This window comes from Muscardinus avellanarius (genome assembly GCF_963383645.1).
Source record: "Muscardinus avellanarius genome assembly, chromosome: 15".
NCBI classification, from domain to species: domain Eukaryota; kingdom Metazoa; phylum Chordata; class Mammalia; order Rodentia; family Gliridae; genus Muscardinus; species Muscardinus avellanarius.
The window spans coordinates 40817952-40837809 of NC_137801.1; the positions used below are offsets into that span (position 1 = coordinate 40817952).

General features: G+C 50.2%; 1 protein-coding gene across 1 annotated transcript in view; it reads left to right on the top strand.

Annotated features, from left to right (window-relative positions):
* TTC7A (tetratricopeptide repeat domain 7A) overlaps positions 1-19858 on the top strand; it is a gene marked incomplete at both ends in the record, with an annotated part of 122271 nt that overhangs the window by 45125 nt on the left and 57288 nt on the right. The window contains 5 exon segments of the mRNA XM_080711870.1: positions 5562-5640; positions 6394-6551; positions 7366-7429; positions 18561-18698; positions 19256-19339. Coding sequence (XP_080567996.1) covers positions 5562-5640; positions 6394-6551; positions 7366-7429; positions 18561-18698; positions 19256-19339 — 523 coding nt within the window.

Below are 19858 nucleotides of genomic sequence, written 5' to 3' on the forward strand. Positions count from 1 at the left end.
AGAGGGTAGCCGTAGACTCTGGTTGGAACCTCTCTCTAAGCAGTTCAGCTGGAACTAGATGGCCAGGAGGGGGCCCTTTCCTACCGTCCAGTAGGGAGCAATGGCTGCTGGACCCAGAGTCCTGCCTGTGTGTGGTGGGGGTGGGGTGAGGCCTCCTAAAGGAGCTTGGCTCTCCTGCATGAAGAAGCTCTGAGGATGGGGCAGCAGGGAGCCGGTGACACGGGGGAGCAGGGTAGATAGTGATGCCGGGTAAGCTGGCTCTTTCTGTTAGTGGCTCTGACCTCACAAGGACTGAGTCCTAGGCCCTAAGCTCACTCTGCTCCTTTGCAAGGGGCCCTTTTTTCCCCCCAGGCAAAACCCATTCTTTGTTCAGGGTCGAGGTGAGCTTGGGCCATGTGCATTGAACCAGATGGATTGTGTGTTTTATGCTTGTTCTTTAAAAAAAGAAGAAAAAAAATATTTTTTTTTAAGTTACTAAAGCAATGTGTGCTTACTGTACCCAAACCAAATCTCTCAGAGAAGGGAGCAAATGTGTGAGTTTCCCAGGGCTGGTTGCTCAGTCCTGGGAAGGCAGGCTCCCTTTCTGTGGTGGTGGTGGTGGTGGTGGTGGTGGTGGTGGTGGTGGTGGTGGTGGTGGTGGTGGTTATGTGTTTGCCACCTGGGTGCTGAGTGGGAAAGCACAGAAGCCTCCTAGGAAACCTGACCTGCTCCTTGGTGCCCCTGTGAGGGTGCGTCCATCAGCAGCATCTTCGTCTTGTTCTCAGCAGCCACCTGTGTATGCAGGAAGCAAGAGACAGATTGTCTTCAGGGGGGTCCAGTGACCCCAGTGCAGCCTGTGCTGAGTTTCCTTGTTCTGTGTGGTGGGCTGCTGGGAGACCTCTCAGGCTCATTCCAGCCTCTCTCTTAACAGTCTTAACAGTTATTTGCACCCACCTCCTCAAGCATAACCACTTCCCCCATTCCACTGGAAAAGAAGGGCCTGGGTATCCTCAGCCCTGGGCCTCCTTAGGCCTCCAAGCACAGCCTTATTCTGGGACTGGAGCTGAAGAGGACAGTTGTCGTGTTTGAAAGGATGACTTCCATCTGTGGCAGAGTGAATAGCTTGATAACCGTCTGATCCTCATCTGGCCTTGTCTCCTGATTCAACCCTCCAGATGTTGGGCTATGACGATTTCCTGTGCTCTTCTTGGGGTTGAAGGCACTAGTATCTGCTTAGGTTCCTTTCAGCAGTCAGTTCCATGTAGTTTCTCTTTCAAATCAAACCAACTCCTGTAAACAAAAATTCATCAAGTACCCACTGTATACAAAATACTAATAATCTCTTAGTCAGGAACATGGCTAATTTAATAGACTATGGGATCCTTACATTCATTCTTTCTGTCTTTTATTGTGTGTGTGTGTGTGCGTGTGCATGTGCGTGCGTGTGTGTGTGTGCGTGTGTGTGTGTGTGTGTGTGTGTGTGTGTTACTAGAGATGGAATCCAGGGACATTCTACCTCTTAGCTACACCCCCAGCCCTATTTTACTTATTGAAACATGGTCTCACTAAGATGTGAAAGGCCTTATTAAGTTGCTAGGGCTGGCCAAGAACCTGTGATCTTCTGTCCCAGCTTCCCAAGTACTGGGATTAAAAGTGTGTGCCAGCACGCCTGGCTCTCTTAGTATATTTCATAAATATTTACTGATTGCCTGTTGCAAAGAGGGCTGATGACCAGGCACCTGGTATGCAGTGGGCACTTTGTAAAGACTTAGTAGATTAAGTCTCAGGAGTTCTGGAGTTCAAATGGCTTAAGAGAGGAAAGTTTACGTGTGTCAGGTGGAAAGAAGTGTTGTCTTTCTTAGGGATCTCAGGGTTAAAAGGAGGTAAACTCTGAGCCCTTCAGGCCTGTGATAGCAATGCATTGGCAAGTGACAGCTGCGAAAGGAAGCAACTGTCAGGTTTTACTTTCCTTGTTGGACAAAGGGGACTTAAAATTTATTTGGTGATGATTTCCTGAGGGCCTTCTGTGTGCCATGCATTGCGCCATGCTGGGAGAATGTAGCCTGCTGGCCTCAACCCCTTATCAGATACTGAAGAATGAGCAAGGTGAAGGACTTTGAAAATGTGCAGCGCTGCCTGCTGCTGGCAAGGGGACTGGAGGGGCTTGCCACCCCCTGTGTGTCCCATCTGGAGGCCTCCTTGAGAGTAGCCGTAATCTTGATCCATCATTATCAACCGCCCTCCCTTTCCTGACTACCAGGCAGCACTTTAGTTGGAATAAACGGCTTCCTGGCTTCTCCCCATGCAGCCTATATCTGAGCCAGGATTTGTTTGAGGCCCTATTTGGATATTGTTAAAAGTGGGCAGCTTGGCTCACAAAGGTCAGCGGGAGAGATGAGAACAAAGGGATCTTTCAAGCTGGCCTCTCACGTGGTGGCCAGAAACGGCTGGGAAAAGCCCCAGCTCCACCTGGCGCAGACAGCTCTTGGCCCGGGCCGGGTTTGCTCAGGCTGGTGGCCATCTAGGGGGCTTAAGAAATCCCATTTCTTGTGTCTCAGAGGGGTAAGCTGGGTACAGGTCATTCCCAACATTACAGAACAGGGCAGTTATCACCTAGGATCCCAGATCTCCCCTGTGCAACCCTGACCACTGGAACCTGTGTGTGTGTGTGTGTGTGTGTGTGTGTGTGTGTGTGTGTGTTTTGTGTTTGGTTTTTGTTTTTTCTCTTTAAGGGTATTCAACAAAAGTTGAGATTTACTCAAAACTTGCCTGAGGGTGATGATTTGCTTTGCATTCCTGGGCGCTTATTTAGATGCCAAAACCCTTGTAGATTTAAGAATGAGACATGGCATTTGGGACCCAGGATCTTGTTAAGATGCAATGCTGGCTCCTTTCCTGTGCATGTGTACCGGGATGGGAGTCAGCATTCCTCCCCAGTCCCCAGATAACACCAATCTGCAGATCCAGGAGTGATGCTGATGTAAAGGCTAACGGGTGAGTTTGTCCAGCAGTGGCCGGGAGGATGGTCCTTGCAATGGAGTGGGAAGAAGAGGCTGTAATCACTCTTGGCTCTAGCCTCCTGGAGCAGCTTGGGCCAGGCTGCCAGGGTGTAGACTGGCAGGTAGCCCACAGAGTGGAAAATCACCCAAGGTCCAGGGAGCTGCTAGCCTCCTCTGGACCACAGGGCCCCGGGGAGCCCCAGGAACAGCCCACTTTGGCCTCTGGCTTTTGGGCCCAGGTGCCAGGTGGAGCTCTCTTATGGCCCGAGTTCCCAATGAGCAGCCGTTTTTCTCTCTTCTGAGAGCTCATGCAGTCCACCTCTTTATTCTCTCCCCTGGTCATAGCTGGTGCTGACCTGGCCCCTCAGCTGACCTGGGCTGTCCCCTCCTCTGATTCTGACCTGTAGCTTGTTGTCCATCTCTGGTTATTTTTTGAGGCAGAGCCCTCAGTGGGGCTGAATAGCCCCTGCAGCAGGATCTTCCTCCTCAGGCTTGTGGGGACCCCAAATCTGTCCCTGGCTTGGTTCATCTCCCAAAGAATCCTGGGCATTATCCTGTGGTCCCAGGGTTGGTAGGAGACAGATGGACACAAACCTAAGAACCCCACAAGCAATTCTGTTTTCCCCTTCCTGTCCCGGCATTAGCTCCTGAGCTTCCATGCAAACCAATAAAAGTTAAAACATCAGTAATATGATCTTCAAGATACAAATGAGAAGCCCATTTCCCAGGGCTACCTGGCCATTAGTAGCGGTACCTGGACTTGAACTTGTCTCTAAGGAGCCTAACGTTTTATCTCCTGCTTAATATTCTTGGTTCTTTGGAGCACTGGGCAGGCTAGAGAAGGCCATGACTCTGACCCTACCTCAAAGGTCTTTGTCCTTATTGTCAGCCCTAAAAACAGGATATGCATTTAAAATGTTGGTAGTTTGCACAGTTTTAGCTTTCTTTTTTTAAAATTTTTTATTGGTGCATTATATTCATACATCATATTGGGGTAAAAAACATGTTTGTACATACATGTACACATCACCGATTTAACCTCTACCCAATTCCCACCCCATTCCCTCCCCATCTCTCCTTCCCTTGCTTGGCTTAGTGGTTGACTTTGATATGTTTTAAGTACATTGTGTGTTTTAGAGATTTTCCTCTTCCCTTCTCCTTTCTCCTCTAGGTTGCCTTGTTTGCTCCTCTATAGGATTTCCTTTTTCATCTAGAGTTCCTCCTATGACCCATTTCTCCCTAACTCTCACATATTAGGGAAAGCATCTGATTTCTTATTTTTTGTGACTGACTAACCTCACTTAGCAAGCCGGAGCATCCCTGAAGGCAAAGGACTCATCTGCACATTGGGAGGTGTCATTTGGCTTTCCTGGCTGCCAACTTGGTTGGTCACTTATCCTCTTTCCTTTTCTATATTTACTGACATGGCAGCCTCTGCTTTCTCTCGTGGTGCACTCGAGCCTCCCTCCCTGGCCCGAGTGGACGAGCAGGACTGCAGGGCTGCCCTCCACACTGTGCAGATGGGCTTGATGACTGAACTTCACAGGCCTCACCCTCGGGAGGCCATAGGGTGCCAGCGTCAGACCTCCCACGCAGAATGGCCTTGAGGTGATACTGGGGCTGGTTTTTGAAGGATGATGAGGGAAAGGCTGCTGAAGGCAGTGGGGAAGCCAGCGCTAGCACTGGACACTGGGAACTGTCGATCAGAAAGGACTTGCTTGAGTGGTGGGACCTAAGATGGCAGAGAGGTGCAGGACAGCCTGACAGTCCCGGGAAACTGTGCTGAAGGCCTAGGCTAGTCTCTCTTAGCTCTGGGGACCACAATGGGACTGCCCTGGGGAGGGTCCAGATCCTCTGCTTGTCAGACACTCCAGGGAGAGGTGAGTGGTGTTTAAAAGTATAGGATACAACCCTGTTAGTGGATTGCAAGATGAATTTAGTGGGTCAAGGCTAGCATTTTTAAAAAGAAGAATAGAGGGAAAAGTAAAATAGAAAATATCAGAGTTGACTGCACATAGTGGAGACAGGGATTGTGCCAAGAAACTTTGTTTTTACTTAAGGAAAGCATGTGTGAACACTGGGTGGCCATGTGAGAAGCATTTTTCAGTATGGGTCACACTGATACAACCCTGAAAATTATTATGTCATGGCACAGAGGGCTGGCCAGAGAGAGTGGTCCTGGCTGGCATGGTCATCGTGCCTGGGGCAGGGCAGCTGGGACCTGATGGTAGGGACTGAACAGTGAGGATGGATTGTAGCATGAGGTACAGAACTGAAGCTGACTCGAGTCAGAAAGTCCCACACAGCCCACAGCACTTGGGCTAAGATGACACCAAGTTTGTGGTACTCTGTCTCAGTACTCTTTTGGTGATGAGCAGGAAGCCTGAGTTGCTGAGGTTTGGGGAGAGAAGGATCCTCCTTCCTCTTTCTTTATTGATGTCTGGGCCTTTAATTTCAATAATCAAAGGTATTCAAAGAAAACTCCAGCTGGCAGGCTTCATCTTGGGTCTGCAGGTTCGATGAGGGTGTTTTTGTCAAGGGGAGGCTGGTGACGACCTTGTTTCTGTGCTGCCCTCCTTCCAGGAACATCGTGAAGGGCATGAGGGAGCTCCGGGAGGTTCTGCGGACTGTGGAGACCAAGGCGACACAGAACTTCAAAGTGGTAATATGGCTGCTGGCTGCGGCTGGTTTACTGGGGGGTCAGTTTGGGTGGGAGACAACAGAAATCCTAGCAGGCAGCCGCTGAACCAGGGATGGCAGTGTGTCATGTGTATGCACCTACCCTCCCCTGTTTGCAGCAGACATTATAGTCAGCCTCAGCACTGGTCCCATGAATCCTGGGAAGCACTCTCAGGTGCTTCTCACCACAGCACTGTAGACAGCCCCTAGCATTAGGTCACAAGTAAAACCTAATGTCATTCCTTCCATCCTTAGCAAGGCCTATCACTGCCTTAGCAAGGCAGTATTGCTAATTCTTAGGAATTTGTTTATAATCCTAATAAATATTATTGTTTGCTTTCTTACACCAATTCAGGCCTGCCTTCTTAGGTCTTAGTTCATCTAAATTATAGGCATAAGCTATTTCCCAGTGCTAGAATTGTCTATAATCTCTCAGATTTCTACCAGGCACCTCGTAGAGAAGGCTGCCCGTATCTATGGCCTCCTGTCCTTCTCCACACTGTAAGTTTCTGCAAGGTACTCAGGGCTGTGATGGGCTTCCTGGAGTTAGGAAGAAAAGGAAATCTAGGAGAGGAGAGACAAAAAATGAGGAAGCAGAGCCCCTGAGGCCAGTGGAAGAGGGGAAGCCTCAGTGCTTGAGGGACTGGCCAAAGCGCACTGTGCACTGGGAGACTGGCTGGACAGTGGGCACAGCCATCGACCTGTGCCCAGGTCTGAGTTCTTCCCTCTCTGCCAGGTGGCGGCCAAGCACCTGGCAGGCGTCTTGCTGCACTCTCTGAGTGAGGAGTGCTACTGGAGCCCCCTGTCCCATCCTCTGCCAGAGTTCATGAGCAAGGAGGAGAATTCCTTCCTCACACAGGCCCTGCGGAAACCTCACCTCTATGAAGGAGAAAAGTGAGTGCCACCTGCCCTGCTGGGCATACTAGTGCCTGGGTCTGTTCCCCACTGGCGGCCCCACTGCAACCTTCACACTCCCAGCCTCCCCACTGTGTGGTGCCACAGAACTCTTCAAAGACTCGGGAAGGTAGATCTGGGGTTGGGTTGGGGGAGAATCCTGTAAGGCACCCAGAAGCCACATACATTCTTTGATGGCCACCTGCCTTCCTGATAGTCATGCCTAACATACTGACATACCTCCTTTCCTTTTCTTTCTTTCCTCATTTCCCTTTCTTTCTCTTTCTTTCTTTCTTTCTTTCTTTCTTTCTTTCTTTCTTTCTTTCTTTCTTTCTTTCTACTAAAGATGGAACCCAGGGCATTCTACTTCCAGCCCTTTTTAAACTTTATTTTGAAGCAGTCTCATTAAGTTGCTGAGGCTGATCTCGAACCTGCAATCCTGCTATCTCAGCCTCTCAAATACTGGAATTAGTCTTGCATCACCGCCCCTGGCTGTGGCACCCCTTTCTTATTTGTGTCAGTGGTTGAAGGTGCAGTCTGCAGCCAACCCCTAGAGCTTCTTTTGTCCTTTTTCTTCTCTTTGTTCAACTGCTTCAGGCAGTGCTGGGGCCTGGAGGGCATTTCTTCCCCTGGAGCACCTATAGTCTTTCAGATATACACCTCTGGGGCACGTGAAAGAGCTGCCTGTGGTATCCAGCACTTGTGAATTATGCAAGAGAGGGTCACCTTACCTGGCTGGTTTGACTTGGAGACAGAAGGGCCAGAGGTGCCATGGTGTGGGCTGGACTGGAGTGGGGCTGTTTGTGTCTTTCAGCCTCTACTGCCCAAAGGATAACATCGAGGAGGCCCTCCTGCTGCTCCTCATCAGTGAGTCCATGGTAAGTCCTGGAGTCTCTAGTGGCATCTGATGATAGAGGGTTTTGTAGAGCGTAGGCACAAGGCCAAGTTCTCTTTCTCTGGATGCCACTAAAGAGGGAGCTTCTTGTCCCTGCTCCCCCATAAAGTCTAGCTTTTTAGGCTTGGGGTTGGCTGTATAGGTTGTGTTGGGGTAGGGACTGGGTGCACATCCCCTCCTGTGCAATTGTAAAAGATGATGAGTACATGTCAAGGATCTGTGTGGAGCTTCTCTGGGCTGGATGCTGGCACCGGCACAGAGCTGCAGGCGGGGAGCAGGAGGAGCCTGCACTTTGGAGGCAGGAGGCCTGGAATCAGGTTCTAACTCTGCCCTCTTTAACTGAGGGCCAACTCACTCAATCTCTTTGAGCTTCATTTTCCTCCTTGTGGATGTAGTTCATATATCCATGCAACAAATCTTTACCCTTGTGCCTGGCCAGAGTGGCCACAGCAAACAAAACAAAGTCCCTGTCTCCGTGGACTTACATTCTAATGAGGGAGATGGCAATGAGTTAATAATTCCCATATCTCAGGCACCCGTGTGTGTGCTATGGAAAGGCAAAGCAGAGGCATGATAAAGGTGTTGGGTAAAGCATGCATGAAAGTCTGTGTAGACTTTCACAAGATCCATTTCCCATGCCTGAGCAAGGTGGTGAGGAAAATATGGGTGAATGTGAATGGGGGCACACCCACATGATGGCCAGGGTACCAGACAGTGTTTTCCTAGTGCCAGAGTGCTTTGAAGTCTACAAAGGAGAATGTAGTGTGTTTGATGGTCTAGGAGGTGGTGAGATGAAGGATATACTAGGCAGATATGAGAGAGGAGTAGGAAAGCCAAGTTGGTGTGTGTCCACAGCTCAGTCCAAGTCTTCCAACTGAGAGTCCATCAGAGCTGGTGAGTCAGCACCACCAGATTGAGAAATAGGTTTTCCAGGGTGATGCTTCTGAGAGTTGTGACCAAAGTCAAGAAGCCAAGACTCAGAAGCCAGAGCCCTGAATAATCAGAAATGAATGAATGTTTGTTTTTTGTTGGTTTGCTTTTGGTATTGTGAATTGAACCCAGGGGCATTCTCCCTCTGAGCTATACTCCCAGTTCTATTTTATTTTTATTTTGAAATAAGATCTTGCTAGGTTGATAAGAGTCTCACTACTTTCTCAAGCTGTCCTATAACCTGTAGTCTTCCTGTCTCAGCCTTCTAAGTACTGGGATTACAAGCTACACCACCCAGTAGGAATGAATGTTGCTTTGACATCTGGGGTGGGCAACGCTGGGGCATATTTAGGGAACTCTGGTGGAATCTAGGAGTCCCTATGTCAGGGTGCTGGCCAGGCATTGTCCTAAAGGGTATGCTTGATACATGTTTGCTTAGGGAGGGAGGCCTAGTCGGTAGCACAGCTGTAGTTATGGAATCACAATACAGACCCATCCCTCCTGCCAGCTCTGCCTGCTAGTAATCACACCCTCAGATGAGAACACTGGAATCACCTGCCTCTAGAAATAAAGGTCATTACTGTCACTTTCATATGTGGAGGGTTATGGTGTAATTCACAGGTGGATGGTAAAAGGTGAAGACAGGGAGCAAGCTGGCTGCCTCACATAGGTAAGCAATATGCTGAACTGTATGAATTGTCAATTTCCCCTTGTTGATGACTTACAAAAGGATCTCTTTCATATAGTTCAATTTAATACCATTGTATTCCTGTGTTACAGATGAGAATAGTGAGGGCCAGAACAGGTACACATCTTCGTCCAGGTTACATATTAATAAACCTTGTGGTCATGATTCAGGCCAAATCCAGGTCTGGGAATATAGTTCAGTGGTAGTGGTAGAGTACTGGAGAATATGTTCAAGGTCCTGAGTTCAGTCCTCAGCACTTCACACACAAAAAAGATCCACATCCATCTTTACAAATAGCTTCTAAAAACACAGGATGCCAAACCCAAGCCAACATTCCTAGATTTCAGTCTTAATTCTCTCCCTTGCTACCTGCTCTGATCCTTGGTTTTCTTATCTACAACAGGGCCACAGAGGTAATTTGGAGGATCAAATGCATCAAGTCTTAGGGAGGGCTTTGGAAACAGAGACATGCCAGTGTCAGTGTGAGAATAGCTATTGCCTTCTCCATGGCAAGGATTGAAGCTGAACTCTGCCCCCGCCCAGTCCCCGCCCTGAAGCCATTTTCAGTGGCCTCTGCTTAATCAGGGTCCTGGGCCAGAGTTCAGATGATTCTCCCTTAAGATTATTCCCTGTAAAACCTTAAGCTGCTATACATCTCAAAGTGAAGCATGGCTTTGTTACTAAAACATGGCCCACATGTGGAGCCAGGTGAATGTTCCAGGCAGCTCTTTCCATTTTTACAACAGGGAGCATGGCTGGCTGGCCGGTTCTAAGCTCCCCGCTGACCGGATACTCTCCTGGGAAATTCCTGCAGGGTGTAGGACAGAGGGGCTGTGCAGACAGTTTTCAGTAGTTGGGAGGAGGCACTTCTGCAGAGTCGGCTACTTTTCTTTTGGCCACTCTCAGTCGGTCAGACATTTGGAAACTTAGGGATTTAGGGAGGAGCACTGGTAGCAGACACAGCTTTAGACTCCTGTCTACAGAAGCCTTTCATTCATTCCAAATCTGGACTCTGTGGCGCAGAGTGGCTTCTCAGAGAGACCAGTCCTGCCTCCCTCCTGCCTTTGTTTTACATCATTCTTCCCTCCAGTCACATTCTTGATGAGCCAGAAAACTAGGTGTGGGCTCCAATATGCCAACCTCTCCCCTTAGCTGACCTCCAACACTACATGAACCCTCATTCTGGCCTGTGGGATTTTTCTTATCTCTCTTTGATGCTGGCTGCACTTGGGGGAAAACCTCTAGAACAGTAGCTGCCAGCCTTGGCTGCAATGTGAGTCTGTTCTAATGCCTCCAGAATTCCTTACGCTGCAGTGTTCCTTACTGTTCTCGCAGAGCCAGTCCATAATCAGCATCACCTCCCACCTCCAGGGTGTCCAAAGCAGCTGCTCCAGGAGAGGGTGTTTACAGGCTTTCTAAGCATAGCAGCCCCTTGTTCTGTGGTTTGGAACTCAGAGGAGTAGCTGCATTGTGTCTGGGTGTGGGTCTGGTACCTCAGTTATGGGTTTTGTTTTGCACTGAATGTATAATCAGAATAAGTGAGAAAGCCCTCTCCTCCTCCTCCTCCTCCTCCTCCTCCCCTCCTCTCCTCCTCCTCCTCCTCCTCCTCCTCCTCCTTCTCTTCCTCCTCCTCCCCTCCTCTGTTCCTCCTCCTCCTCCCCTCCTCTCCTCCTCCCCTCCTCTGTTCCTCCTCCTCCTCCCCTCCTCTCCTCCTCCCCTCCTCCTCCTCCTCCTCCTCCTCCTCCTCCTCCTCCTTCTCCTCCTCCTCCTCCTTCTCCTCTTTCTCCTTCTCTTTCCCCTTCTCCTCCTTCTCCTTCTCCTTCCCCTTCCCCTTCTCCTTCTCCTTCTCATTCTTCTTCTTTGCAGCAGTAGGGATAGAACCCAGGAGCATTCTACCTTCGAGCTACACCCCCAGCCCTATTGTTTTTATTCTTTATTTTGAAACAGGGTCTCACTGAGTTGCAAAGAGCCTCACTAAGTAGCTGAGGCTGGCCTCAAACCACAATCCTCCTGTCTCAGCCTCCCAAATGTTGGGATTACAAGTGTGCGCCAACATGCCTGGCTAGCCCTTTTTTTCTTTTTTTCAAGAAGTAAATAGAAATGACAAGTGCTTTCACAGAAATTCAAAAGATAGGAGTAATTAGTGGTTCAATAAGATTAGCATTTTGGACTTTTAGACTTAGTTTTGAGTCTTTGGGGCCAAAACAGTATTTTAAGATCCTTTCTTTATCCATCCATATACCTACCCATTCATCTATGCATCCACCATCTACCTACCCACCATCAATTTATCCATCTATCCATCTGTCCACCCCCCACACACCCATTTACTCTTGTCTGAGGAACTGCAGCCTGCTGGACCATGCTCAGCACTGTAGACACTTCATAGTCCTTATGATCTCCACTACATGCTCACCTTATACATTGAGTGCTCAGACCCAGAGGAAATCTGGTCTCCACATCAGAAGGAAATATCCATACGTTGAACAAATGAAAATTCTAGGGGTTTTTTTTGTTGTTGTTTTTGCTTTTGCTACTAAGGCTTGAACACAGGGTCTTATACATGGCAGGCAGGCGCTTTCCCATTGACCTACACCTCCAGCCCTTTTTATATGTTATTTTATTGAGACAGGGTCTTGCTGACTTGCTGAAACTGGTCTCAGACTTGTTATCCTCCTGCCTTAGCCTCTCAAGTAGCTGGGATTACAGATATGTGCCACTATGCCTGGCCAAATTCTGTTTTGTTTTGTGTGTGTGTGTGTGTTTTTTCGGGTCTAGGAATGGAACCCAGAGGCATTTGACCTCCAAGCTACACCCCCTGCCCAAATTTTTATTCTTTATTTTGAAACAGAGTCTCACTGAGTTATGGAGAGCCTCACTAACTAGCTGAGGCTGTCCGCGAACCGCGATCCTCCGGCCTCAGCCTCCCATATGCTGGGATTACAAGCGTGCGCCACCACGCCTGGCTTTGTTTTGTGTTTTTTTCAGCACTGGAAATGAAACCCAGGGGCACTCTACCTCCAAACTACTCCCCAGCCCTATTTTTTATTCTTTATTTTGAAACAGGGTCTCATTAAGTTGTGGAGGGCCTCACTAAGTAGCTGAGGATGTCCGCAAACTGATCCTCCTGTCTCAGCCTCTCAAATGCTGGGATTACAAGCATGCGCCACCACACCTGACTCCAAATTCTGTTTTTTAAAAGAACTGTATAGTGCTGGGTGTATGGCGCACGCTTGTGATCCCAGCACTCAGGAGGCTGAGACTGAAAGATTGTGGTTCGTGGACAGCCTCAGCTACTTAGGCCCTCCACAACTTAGTGAGACCCTGTTTCAAAATAAAGAATAGAAACTAGGCCAGGGGGTATAGCTCAGAGGTCAAATGCCTCTGGGTCCCATTCCCAGACCCCCCCCCAAAAAAAAAAAAGAACTGGATATCAAACTAGTGATTTTCTCAGACAATTGAGGAGAACAAATGAGATAGGGGAATCTTAAACTTTTCCACAATACTGATCCAGGGCATAAAAATATGTGCTAAAGCAAACTGAATCCTTGGGGAGGAAGTTACTACTGGCGTGGGCACAGAGGCCTGGTGGAGAATGAGGGTGGAGTGGATGGGGACTGGATCTCCCGGGTAACAGACCAGCATTGTGCCGCACCCAGTGCTAGGCATCTGGATATCGGATCTCACATCCTGGGCAGCCTGAGTGTTTTTACTCACCTGAGCCTCAGTGATGTCATCTATAAAATGGAGCTAGGCCTCTCTTGCAGGAGTTTGAGGAGATTAAGTAAGAAAATGAACACAAAGATACCTGGTGCATTTTGATTATTTGCTGTGTGTTTTTGATCTGGAACATACTTGATTCTGACTTAGTCATTTTTGAAAATGTTTAGGTTCCAAGTTGGTTGGGAGACTGAGGATACCATTCAGTTTGTGAGTTTTTTCATCTCCTTCTCCTTTCTCCAGAAAAAAATCTTCTTGGATTTGGTTCTCCTTGAGACTCAGCAGAAGAGATTGTCCCAGCTTTTGGCACCTGGTTCTCTCTAACACATGGCCCTGGGCTGCTGGAGACTCCCATGCTCAGAACCTGGGTTCACGAGCGGTGGGAGAGCCTCCTGGCTGCCAGGAAGAACTGTGATTTCTGCTGCAGGAGCCCCTTGCGGCAGTAGCACAGGGGCTGGCGTGGGCCTGGCCCAGTTTGCTGAGTTGATGGAATACATCAGAGCATGTTAATTCTTGGTTCTGTTGACTGGCAACTCCAAAGCTGGTGATAATTATGTCTGCGGTGGGGGACAACAGGAAGAGCAGAACATGACAACGTCGTCCAGGGAGGAGGAGGCACAGGACACAGATGCTGCTGGGAGGCTCCTATCCTGATGTTGGGGGTGTCAACAGCAGGTCCTGAGGCTCACTCCTTGGCCAGTGGAGAGCTTTCTCTGAGAACATGGCTGACTGAGCAGGACTGTGAATGTGTTGCCCTACAAGCACGCTCTCTATAGAGAAGCAGCAACCCAGTCCTGATGGGGGAAGCCTGGCCTGTGTTTTACTTTTGTTCTTTCTTAAGCATGGTTGAGGCTATTGGACACTTACCTAGAGGTAAGGAAGGAGCCAGGGTGAAGTTAGAATGTCTGAGTCTCTACCACAGTACATCCGGATAGGTCCAAAGGCCTGTCTATACGCATTGGTCAGCTTACTTGATCTCCCTGGGCCTCACTTAGTCTTTTCATCTCTAAAATAGAATGATAGTATGTGGGAAGGTTGCTGTGGAAATGAGAAGATGCCATTTAGAAATATCTCTCCTTTCCTTCCCTTAGACTTGACCCTATCTGAGTTCAGGGATAGAGAGGAGAAATAGGGCAGTGGTGAAAATGGTGGGAACCAGCCTGCACCTTGTGAAGTCAGAAGGAGCTAGGGGGCAGCTAGGACATAAGCAAAGCTGTGGGTCCTGGACTGGCCGTTGGAGGTTGGGCCTCAGCTCCCCATCACCCTGTGCAGTCATTCACCCTGAGGGATGCGGTGTCCTCATCTGAAGTGGGGGATCCTTGGTTTCATCACTGCCCCTTTCATGAAATTACCATGAACCCAGATATGATGATGGGCCTGAGAATTCAGTTTCTAAGAGGGTAATGATGACATACACCTAGGGACAGCCTGCCTGAGGACATGGAGATTCCCATATGTGCCTCACAGGTACTTGTCCAAAGAGCAGAAGTGTGTGTTTCTGGTACTACTGAGCTGTTGGATGCTGGGGTGTGGGGGAGCGTTGTTTCATCCAGAAGCTTGGGGTGAAAGCTCTTCAGTAGAGGCTGCCCTGGGAGAACTGCCAGAGGGACAAAGGCTCGGAGTGGGGATGACTGCCTGAGTCCTGCCTGGGATTAAACAAGATGTATGAATTAAGCAAGAACAGCGGGTCGGGAAGCCTAGGGCTGGGTATGGGGTCATGGCAGTGAGTGCTGGCAGGGGAGGCAGGGAGAAACCCAAGACTTGAATGTTCTGCTGTTATCCCAAGAACAGCGAGGAGGAGGATGGCGAGAAGGCGGCTTAGTAACTGTGTATTGGTTTAAGGGTGCCAAGAGTATTCACATGTTACAGCATTTGATCTGGAGAGTTTCCTAATGAAACTCGGAATCTGAGGCCCTGTACCTGGTGGAAGGAAAAGAATGTAGCTGGCACTAGTTCTGGGCAGCCTGCTGCCAGCTCCAGGCACTGTGGCCTGAGTGGGACCACTAGGCATGCTGGTGGGGAGGGACTGCCAGCCAGTCCCTACAGGTCTGAAGCCCTGACCTCTGAGTCTTGCTCTGGCCACTGGGCTGGACACAAATTTCTTCTCCTTTGTGGTTCACCTACTAGCCCACGTGACTTCCTGTTACCATGGTTACATAAACCAGACACTGCCCAGCAACCACCAACCCCCAGAGCTTTTCGAGGCAGCCCTGCCCCAAAACCATGGTAACCACAAGGCAGACTTTCATTTCTGGCTGTCCTCTGAGGACACAGCTTCCCTCCTGGCACGGGTGCCAGTTTGCATAAGATCTGAAGGCTCCCAAGAACACGCCTTCCCTCTCATCAGTGTCCCAGGGCGGACTTGCCCTGCTGCAGTCCTTGCTTTTGTTTCTACTCTGACCTAATTAATGGCCAGTTCTGAAAATCCACCCCTCCACACATCACCTGAGCAGCCTGTTCTCTTAATGCCTAGGCCTAGGGTAGATAGGAACAATTTCCACACCAGCCCAGAATCTTTCTATCTGGGGTGGCACTCGCTTTATTAAGGTGTATTAGCGCAGTTCTCTGTGGGAGGCTGTGCTAGGAGCTCCGTCTAGAGATGACATGGCCTTGTCACAAGAACTGATGAGCCAGGCAGGGGTGCTCAGGGCTCAGTGTGTGCCAGCAAGGAGGGGCGGGGCCTGGCCAGGGCTCCCCTTTGAGAAGCTTCAGCTCAGGCAGGATGCCAGCTGGGTTGGGTTGTGAGGACCAGAAGTGTCCAGGTTGATAGAAGGAACTGCAGCATGATCAGATTAGGACCTTGGTGATAACCGGAAGCAGCAGGGAGTTCCTGTGGCTAAGGAGAAGCCTGACAGGTAGACGGCCATATAAAGGATTTTAAGCCAGGTGTGGAGGTGCACGCTTGTAATTCCAGCATTCGGGAGGCTGAGACAGGAGCATCACAGTTCGAGGACAGCCTCAGCTACTACTTAGTGAGGCCCTTTGCAATTCAGTGAGGCCTGTTTCACAATAAAGAATTTTTAGAAATAGGGCTGAGAGTATAGTTTGGAGGTAGAATGCCTGTGGGTTCCATCCCCAGTACTGCAAAAAAGAAAGGAGTTTAAACTTTATCTCAAAGGCAATGGTGACAGCTCGCTGTTCACCATCCCCTGAGGATGGCTGACCTGCAGGGGTGGGTACGCAGACCCTGGCAATTTGTCTGCCAAGCTCCCTGCTCCCACCTCAGATTGTGTATGCCTGCAGTCCCAGGCTGAGACAGAAGGACCACAAGCTTAAGGTCAGCCTTGGCAACTTAGTGAGACCCCCTATGCCCAAATAAAAATAAAAAGGGAGCCGGGCGTGGTGGCACACGCTTGTAATCCCATCATTTGGGAGGCTGAGACAGGAGGAAAGTGATTCAAAGACAGCCTCAGCTACTACTTAGTGAGACCCTTTGCAACTCAGTGAGACCCTGTTTCAAATAAAGAATAAAAAATAAGGCTGGGGGTGTAGCTTGAAGGTAGAATGCCCCTGGGTTCCATCCCCAGTACCAATAAATAAATTAATTAAATAAATAAAAAGGATTGGGGGTTTTGGCTCAGTGGCAGTGCTTGCCTAGCTTGTATCAGGCCCTGGGTTTAATCCCTAGTACTGCAAAATAGAAGAGAAGGAAAGCCACCTCTGCAGACTGCCTGGCCCCACCCTCTCCCATCCCCATCAAAATTCTAGATCAGGTCCTACCCAGTGTGTGCATCCTGTGCCTCCTCCCTGTGTCCTGCTGAGGGCAGGACATCTCTGTCCTCTCCTCCTTTCCCAGCCCTTCTGGATGCTGCCTGACAGAGGGCACCTCCTGGGCTCCACCTTGGGCACCCAGAGCTGGGAGCTGCTGGAAGTGGAGTGGGCAGGTGTATTGTTGCATAGCTCTTGCCAAGCTTCTCAGGATTTCTTCCCTCTCCCTGTTGGTGGCTGTGTAGGTGGGTTTCTCTGGGAGGGTTGGGGTTTGTTGGCACTCCCCTTTATTCTGTATCCTGTAACCCTTTGGAGCCCCTGACCAGCTCCTGTTGTCCTGACTGGCTCAATGCTCTGCCTTTCTGGGGATTTTCTGGCATCCAGGTTCCCCTTCCTAGGCATCCTTTCCTGCACCTGGCCATGTTTCTGGGGGAGTGGGCAGTACACAGTACTCACTGGTTGTGGCTGAAGGGGAAGCTGTGAGGACCTCTGATCACTAGTCTCCCTCCCTACTTGGAATGCCCCCAGGGGTGAACTACTTTCTCTGGGCTTGGAGGTATGTTGACTCCCAGGCCTCAAGGGGGTACAGTTCAGCCCAGAGTCATCAAGCCTGGGGGTTTCTATCTTACCCTGTCTGTCAGAAGGTAGGTCAGCCCCCATGCAGAGGGAGGCAGGACTGGAAGGGTCATATGGATCTGATGAGGGAGGCCTGGTTTTCAGGGTTAGCAGCTCCTGTTCATTCTGTCAGGAAGAGGAGTCCTTGCTATTGAGGGCCTGTGTGGAGAAGCAGAGGAGGTTCAGACAGAGGGAGAGTGATGCTGAACAGTCACCCCTTTGGCAGAGGGGAGAGGCCTGCAGAGAGAACGGTACTGGAAGTAGCCAGCAAGAGAGATCTGGCTAGAATTCAGCTTTGCCTCAGCTCAAACTCAGCTGTGTGTGTGTGTGTGTGTGTGTGTGTGTGTGTGTGTGTGTGTGTGTGTTGTAGTATATGGGGTGGGGTGGGGTGGGGCGGGGCATCATTTCAGACCCAGAAAATCCCCGCCTGGTTTCTGCTTTGTTGCTGATTAGAGATCCCACAACTGCTGCAACAGGTCAGCCGCCTACTCTCCACCCTCTTCTCCCTGGGGTGTGGAGCAGGCAGGGGTTGAGGCTGCATGCCACAGGCCTCAGAAGAGGGCCCCCATCCTTGACGAGTGTTTCGGGCCTGGTGACAAGGAACTCCCTCTGAATGGCGCAGAATCGCAGAGGCATGATGCACATCTTCCCTCCCCTATCTTGAGCAGCCATCTGGCAACTCTGGATGCAGGGTGCCAGCAACAGAGCTTGGGTGTGGGTAAAGCTGGCTCAGGGAGGGGCAGAGAGGAGCCAAGGTTAGGGTGGGTGTCAGACACTGGGATGACAGAAAGGGCTTGGTGTGGGGAGAAGAGATGGTACGGGGGGCACAGCCCAGGCTTCCCTCCTGTAAATCAAGCAGCAGAGCCCCCTACCTGACCCAGGTGGCTGCCCATAGTGTCCGCAGCTCTTACTGTGTAAAGAATTGCACACACACAGGAGCATTCAAGAAGATAGCGGGACCATATTCTTCATTAATGCCAGTCAGAAAATAGAGGCAGAAGGACTCTTAACAGGTGAAAGGAGACTAGTGGACATGGCAGCTGAATGCAAACCATGGTCCAGGACTGGATCCTGAAAGGAGAAAGCAAACTATTACCAAAGACAGTAAGAACTATTAGTATGTATTAGAGAGAAGCAAAGCGAAGTTACCAAATGTCAGCAATCAGCAATGCCTCTAGATGAAGGCTTTATGGTTGTGACACTATTCTTGGCAGAATCAGATTGAATACCAGGACCTTGAGCCCTAGGGGGCTCCCTCTTCTCACCCTGGCCTGTGATGGGTTTTCTCTTTCTGAGGATGGGAAAGGCTGTTTCTGTGAGTGTAGCCACCTGCCCGGCCTGGGGTTATTGCAAAAAGGTTACAGCGTTTGGTCCAGTGAAGTGGGGGCCCAGTGGTATAGGTACCTGCTTATCTTCTGTCCTCAGTCTTTCCCAAACCACTTTCCTCCTGCAGGCAACTCGGGACGTGGTACTGAGCCGGGCACCTGAGCAGGCGGAGGACCGGACGGTGAGCTTGCAGAACGCCGCAACCATCTATGACCTCCTGAGCATCACGCTGGGCAGGAGGGGGCAGTACGCCATGCTGTCTGAGGTACAAGGCCACACCATCCACCCCATCCCCTGGGAACCAGGTGGTGCAGAAAAGAAATCTGACGAGGCCACCAGTTGACCCCTGCCAGGCTACACTGCCTTCTTCTGGCCCTGTGACCTTGACAAGTCATATCAGCCATAGCTTCCTCATCTGTGAAATGAGGTACAGCCACCTCAGGGTTATTGAGAGGAATACATTAGTTCATACATGTGAAAGACTGAGAATTCTTCCATGGGCAATAAAAATAGCTGCTCTTTTTGTTTGAAGGTACTTTCACAAATCTCATTTCATTTGCTTCTTGCCATGGCCCCGTGACATCATTCACATGTTATGGAGGTGGGAACTGAGGACCAGAGCAGTTGAGATACTCATGAAGTGCCACGTAGCATGCCAGAGGTGGACTGGAGTAACCCTGGGTTTCTAAAAGGAACCAGGTGCAGGCTACCTGCAGCCCCCCAAGGGCAGTGATTTGGGTAGAGGTTGCACTAGAAGGAGATGGGATGGCTGGGATGAGAGGACTCTTAACGGGGAAATGTTGACTGTCTTCCCCTCCCCAGTGCCTGGAGCGAGCCATGAAGTTTGCGTTTGGAGAATTTCACCTTTGGTACCAAGTGGCCCTCTCCATGGTGGCTTGTGGGAAGGTAAGGCCTAGAGGTGCTGGGGACTCTCTGGGGACTCTGCTCTTCTCTGGTCCCCAAGGTAGAGGGCAAGGGGCTTCTCTGCAGCTAGGTGCCCAGGTTTGGGGGATGGTCTAGAACTGTTACTCACCAGCTTGTTTGAATTTCTAGGAGAGTAGGTGGGGCAGGCCAGGCACCTTGAGCAAATCCCACAGCCATGTGCAAGTTACAAGTATACCTGCGTGCTGGTGTGAATCTGGGTGCTTTTCTCTGAGCATGGTTCATACACAGGGGCATCCAGGCACTTTTGCTGGTGGGTTGGTGGGTACCACCGCATGGGACAGGTGTGGGATGTGGCTCCAGATGAGGGAACACAGTTCCTGCCCATCAAGTGAGACATCAGGAAGGACCTGCCTGTGGACTGGCAACATGCCGAGGACCAGGGGTAGGTGGGTGAGTGGAGTGGCGGCTCCATGAGGAAGTTTGGAGGGAGAAATGAGGATGACCCGGGCTGCCTAGTGGGGAAGGGGAGGACCCCCAGAG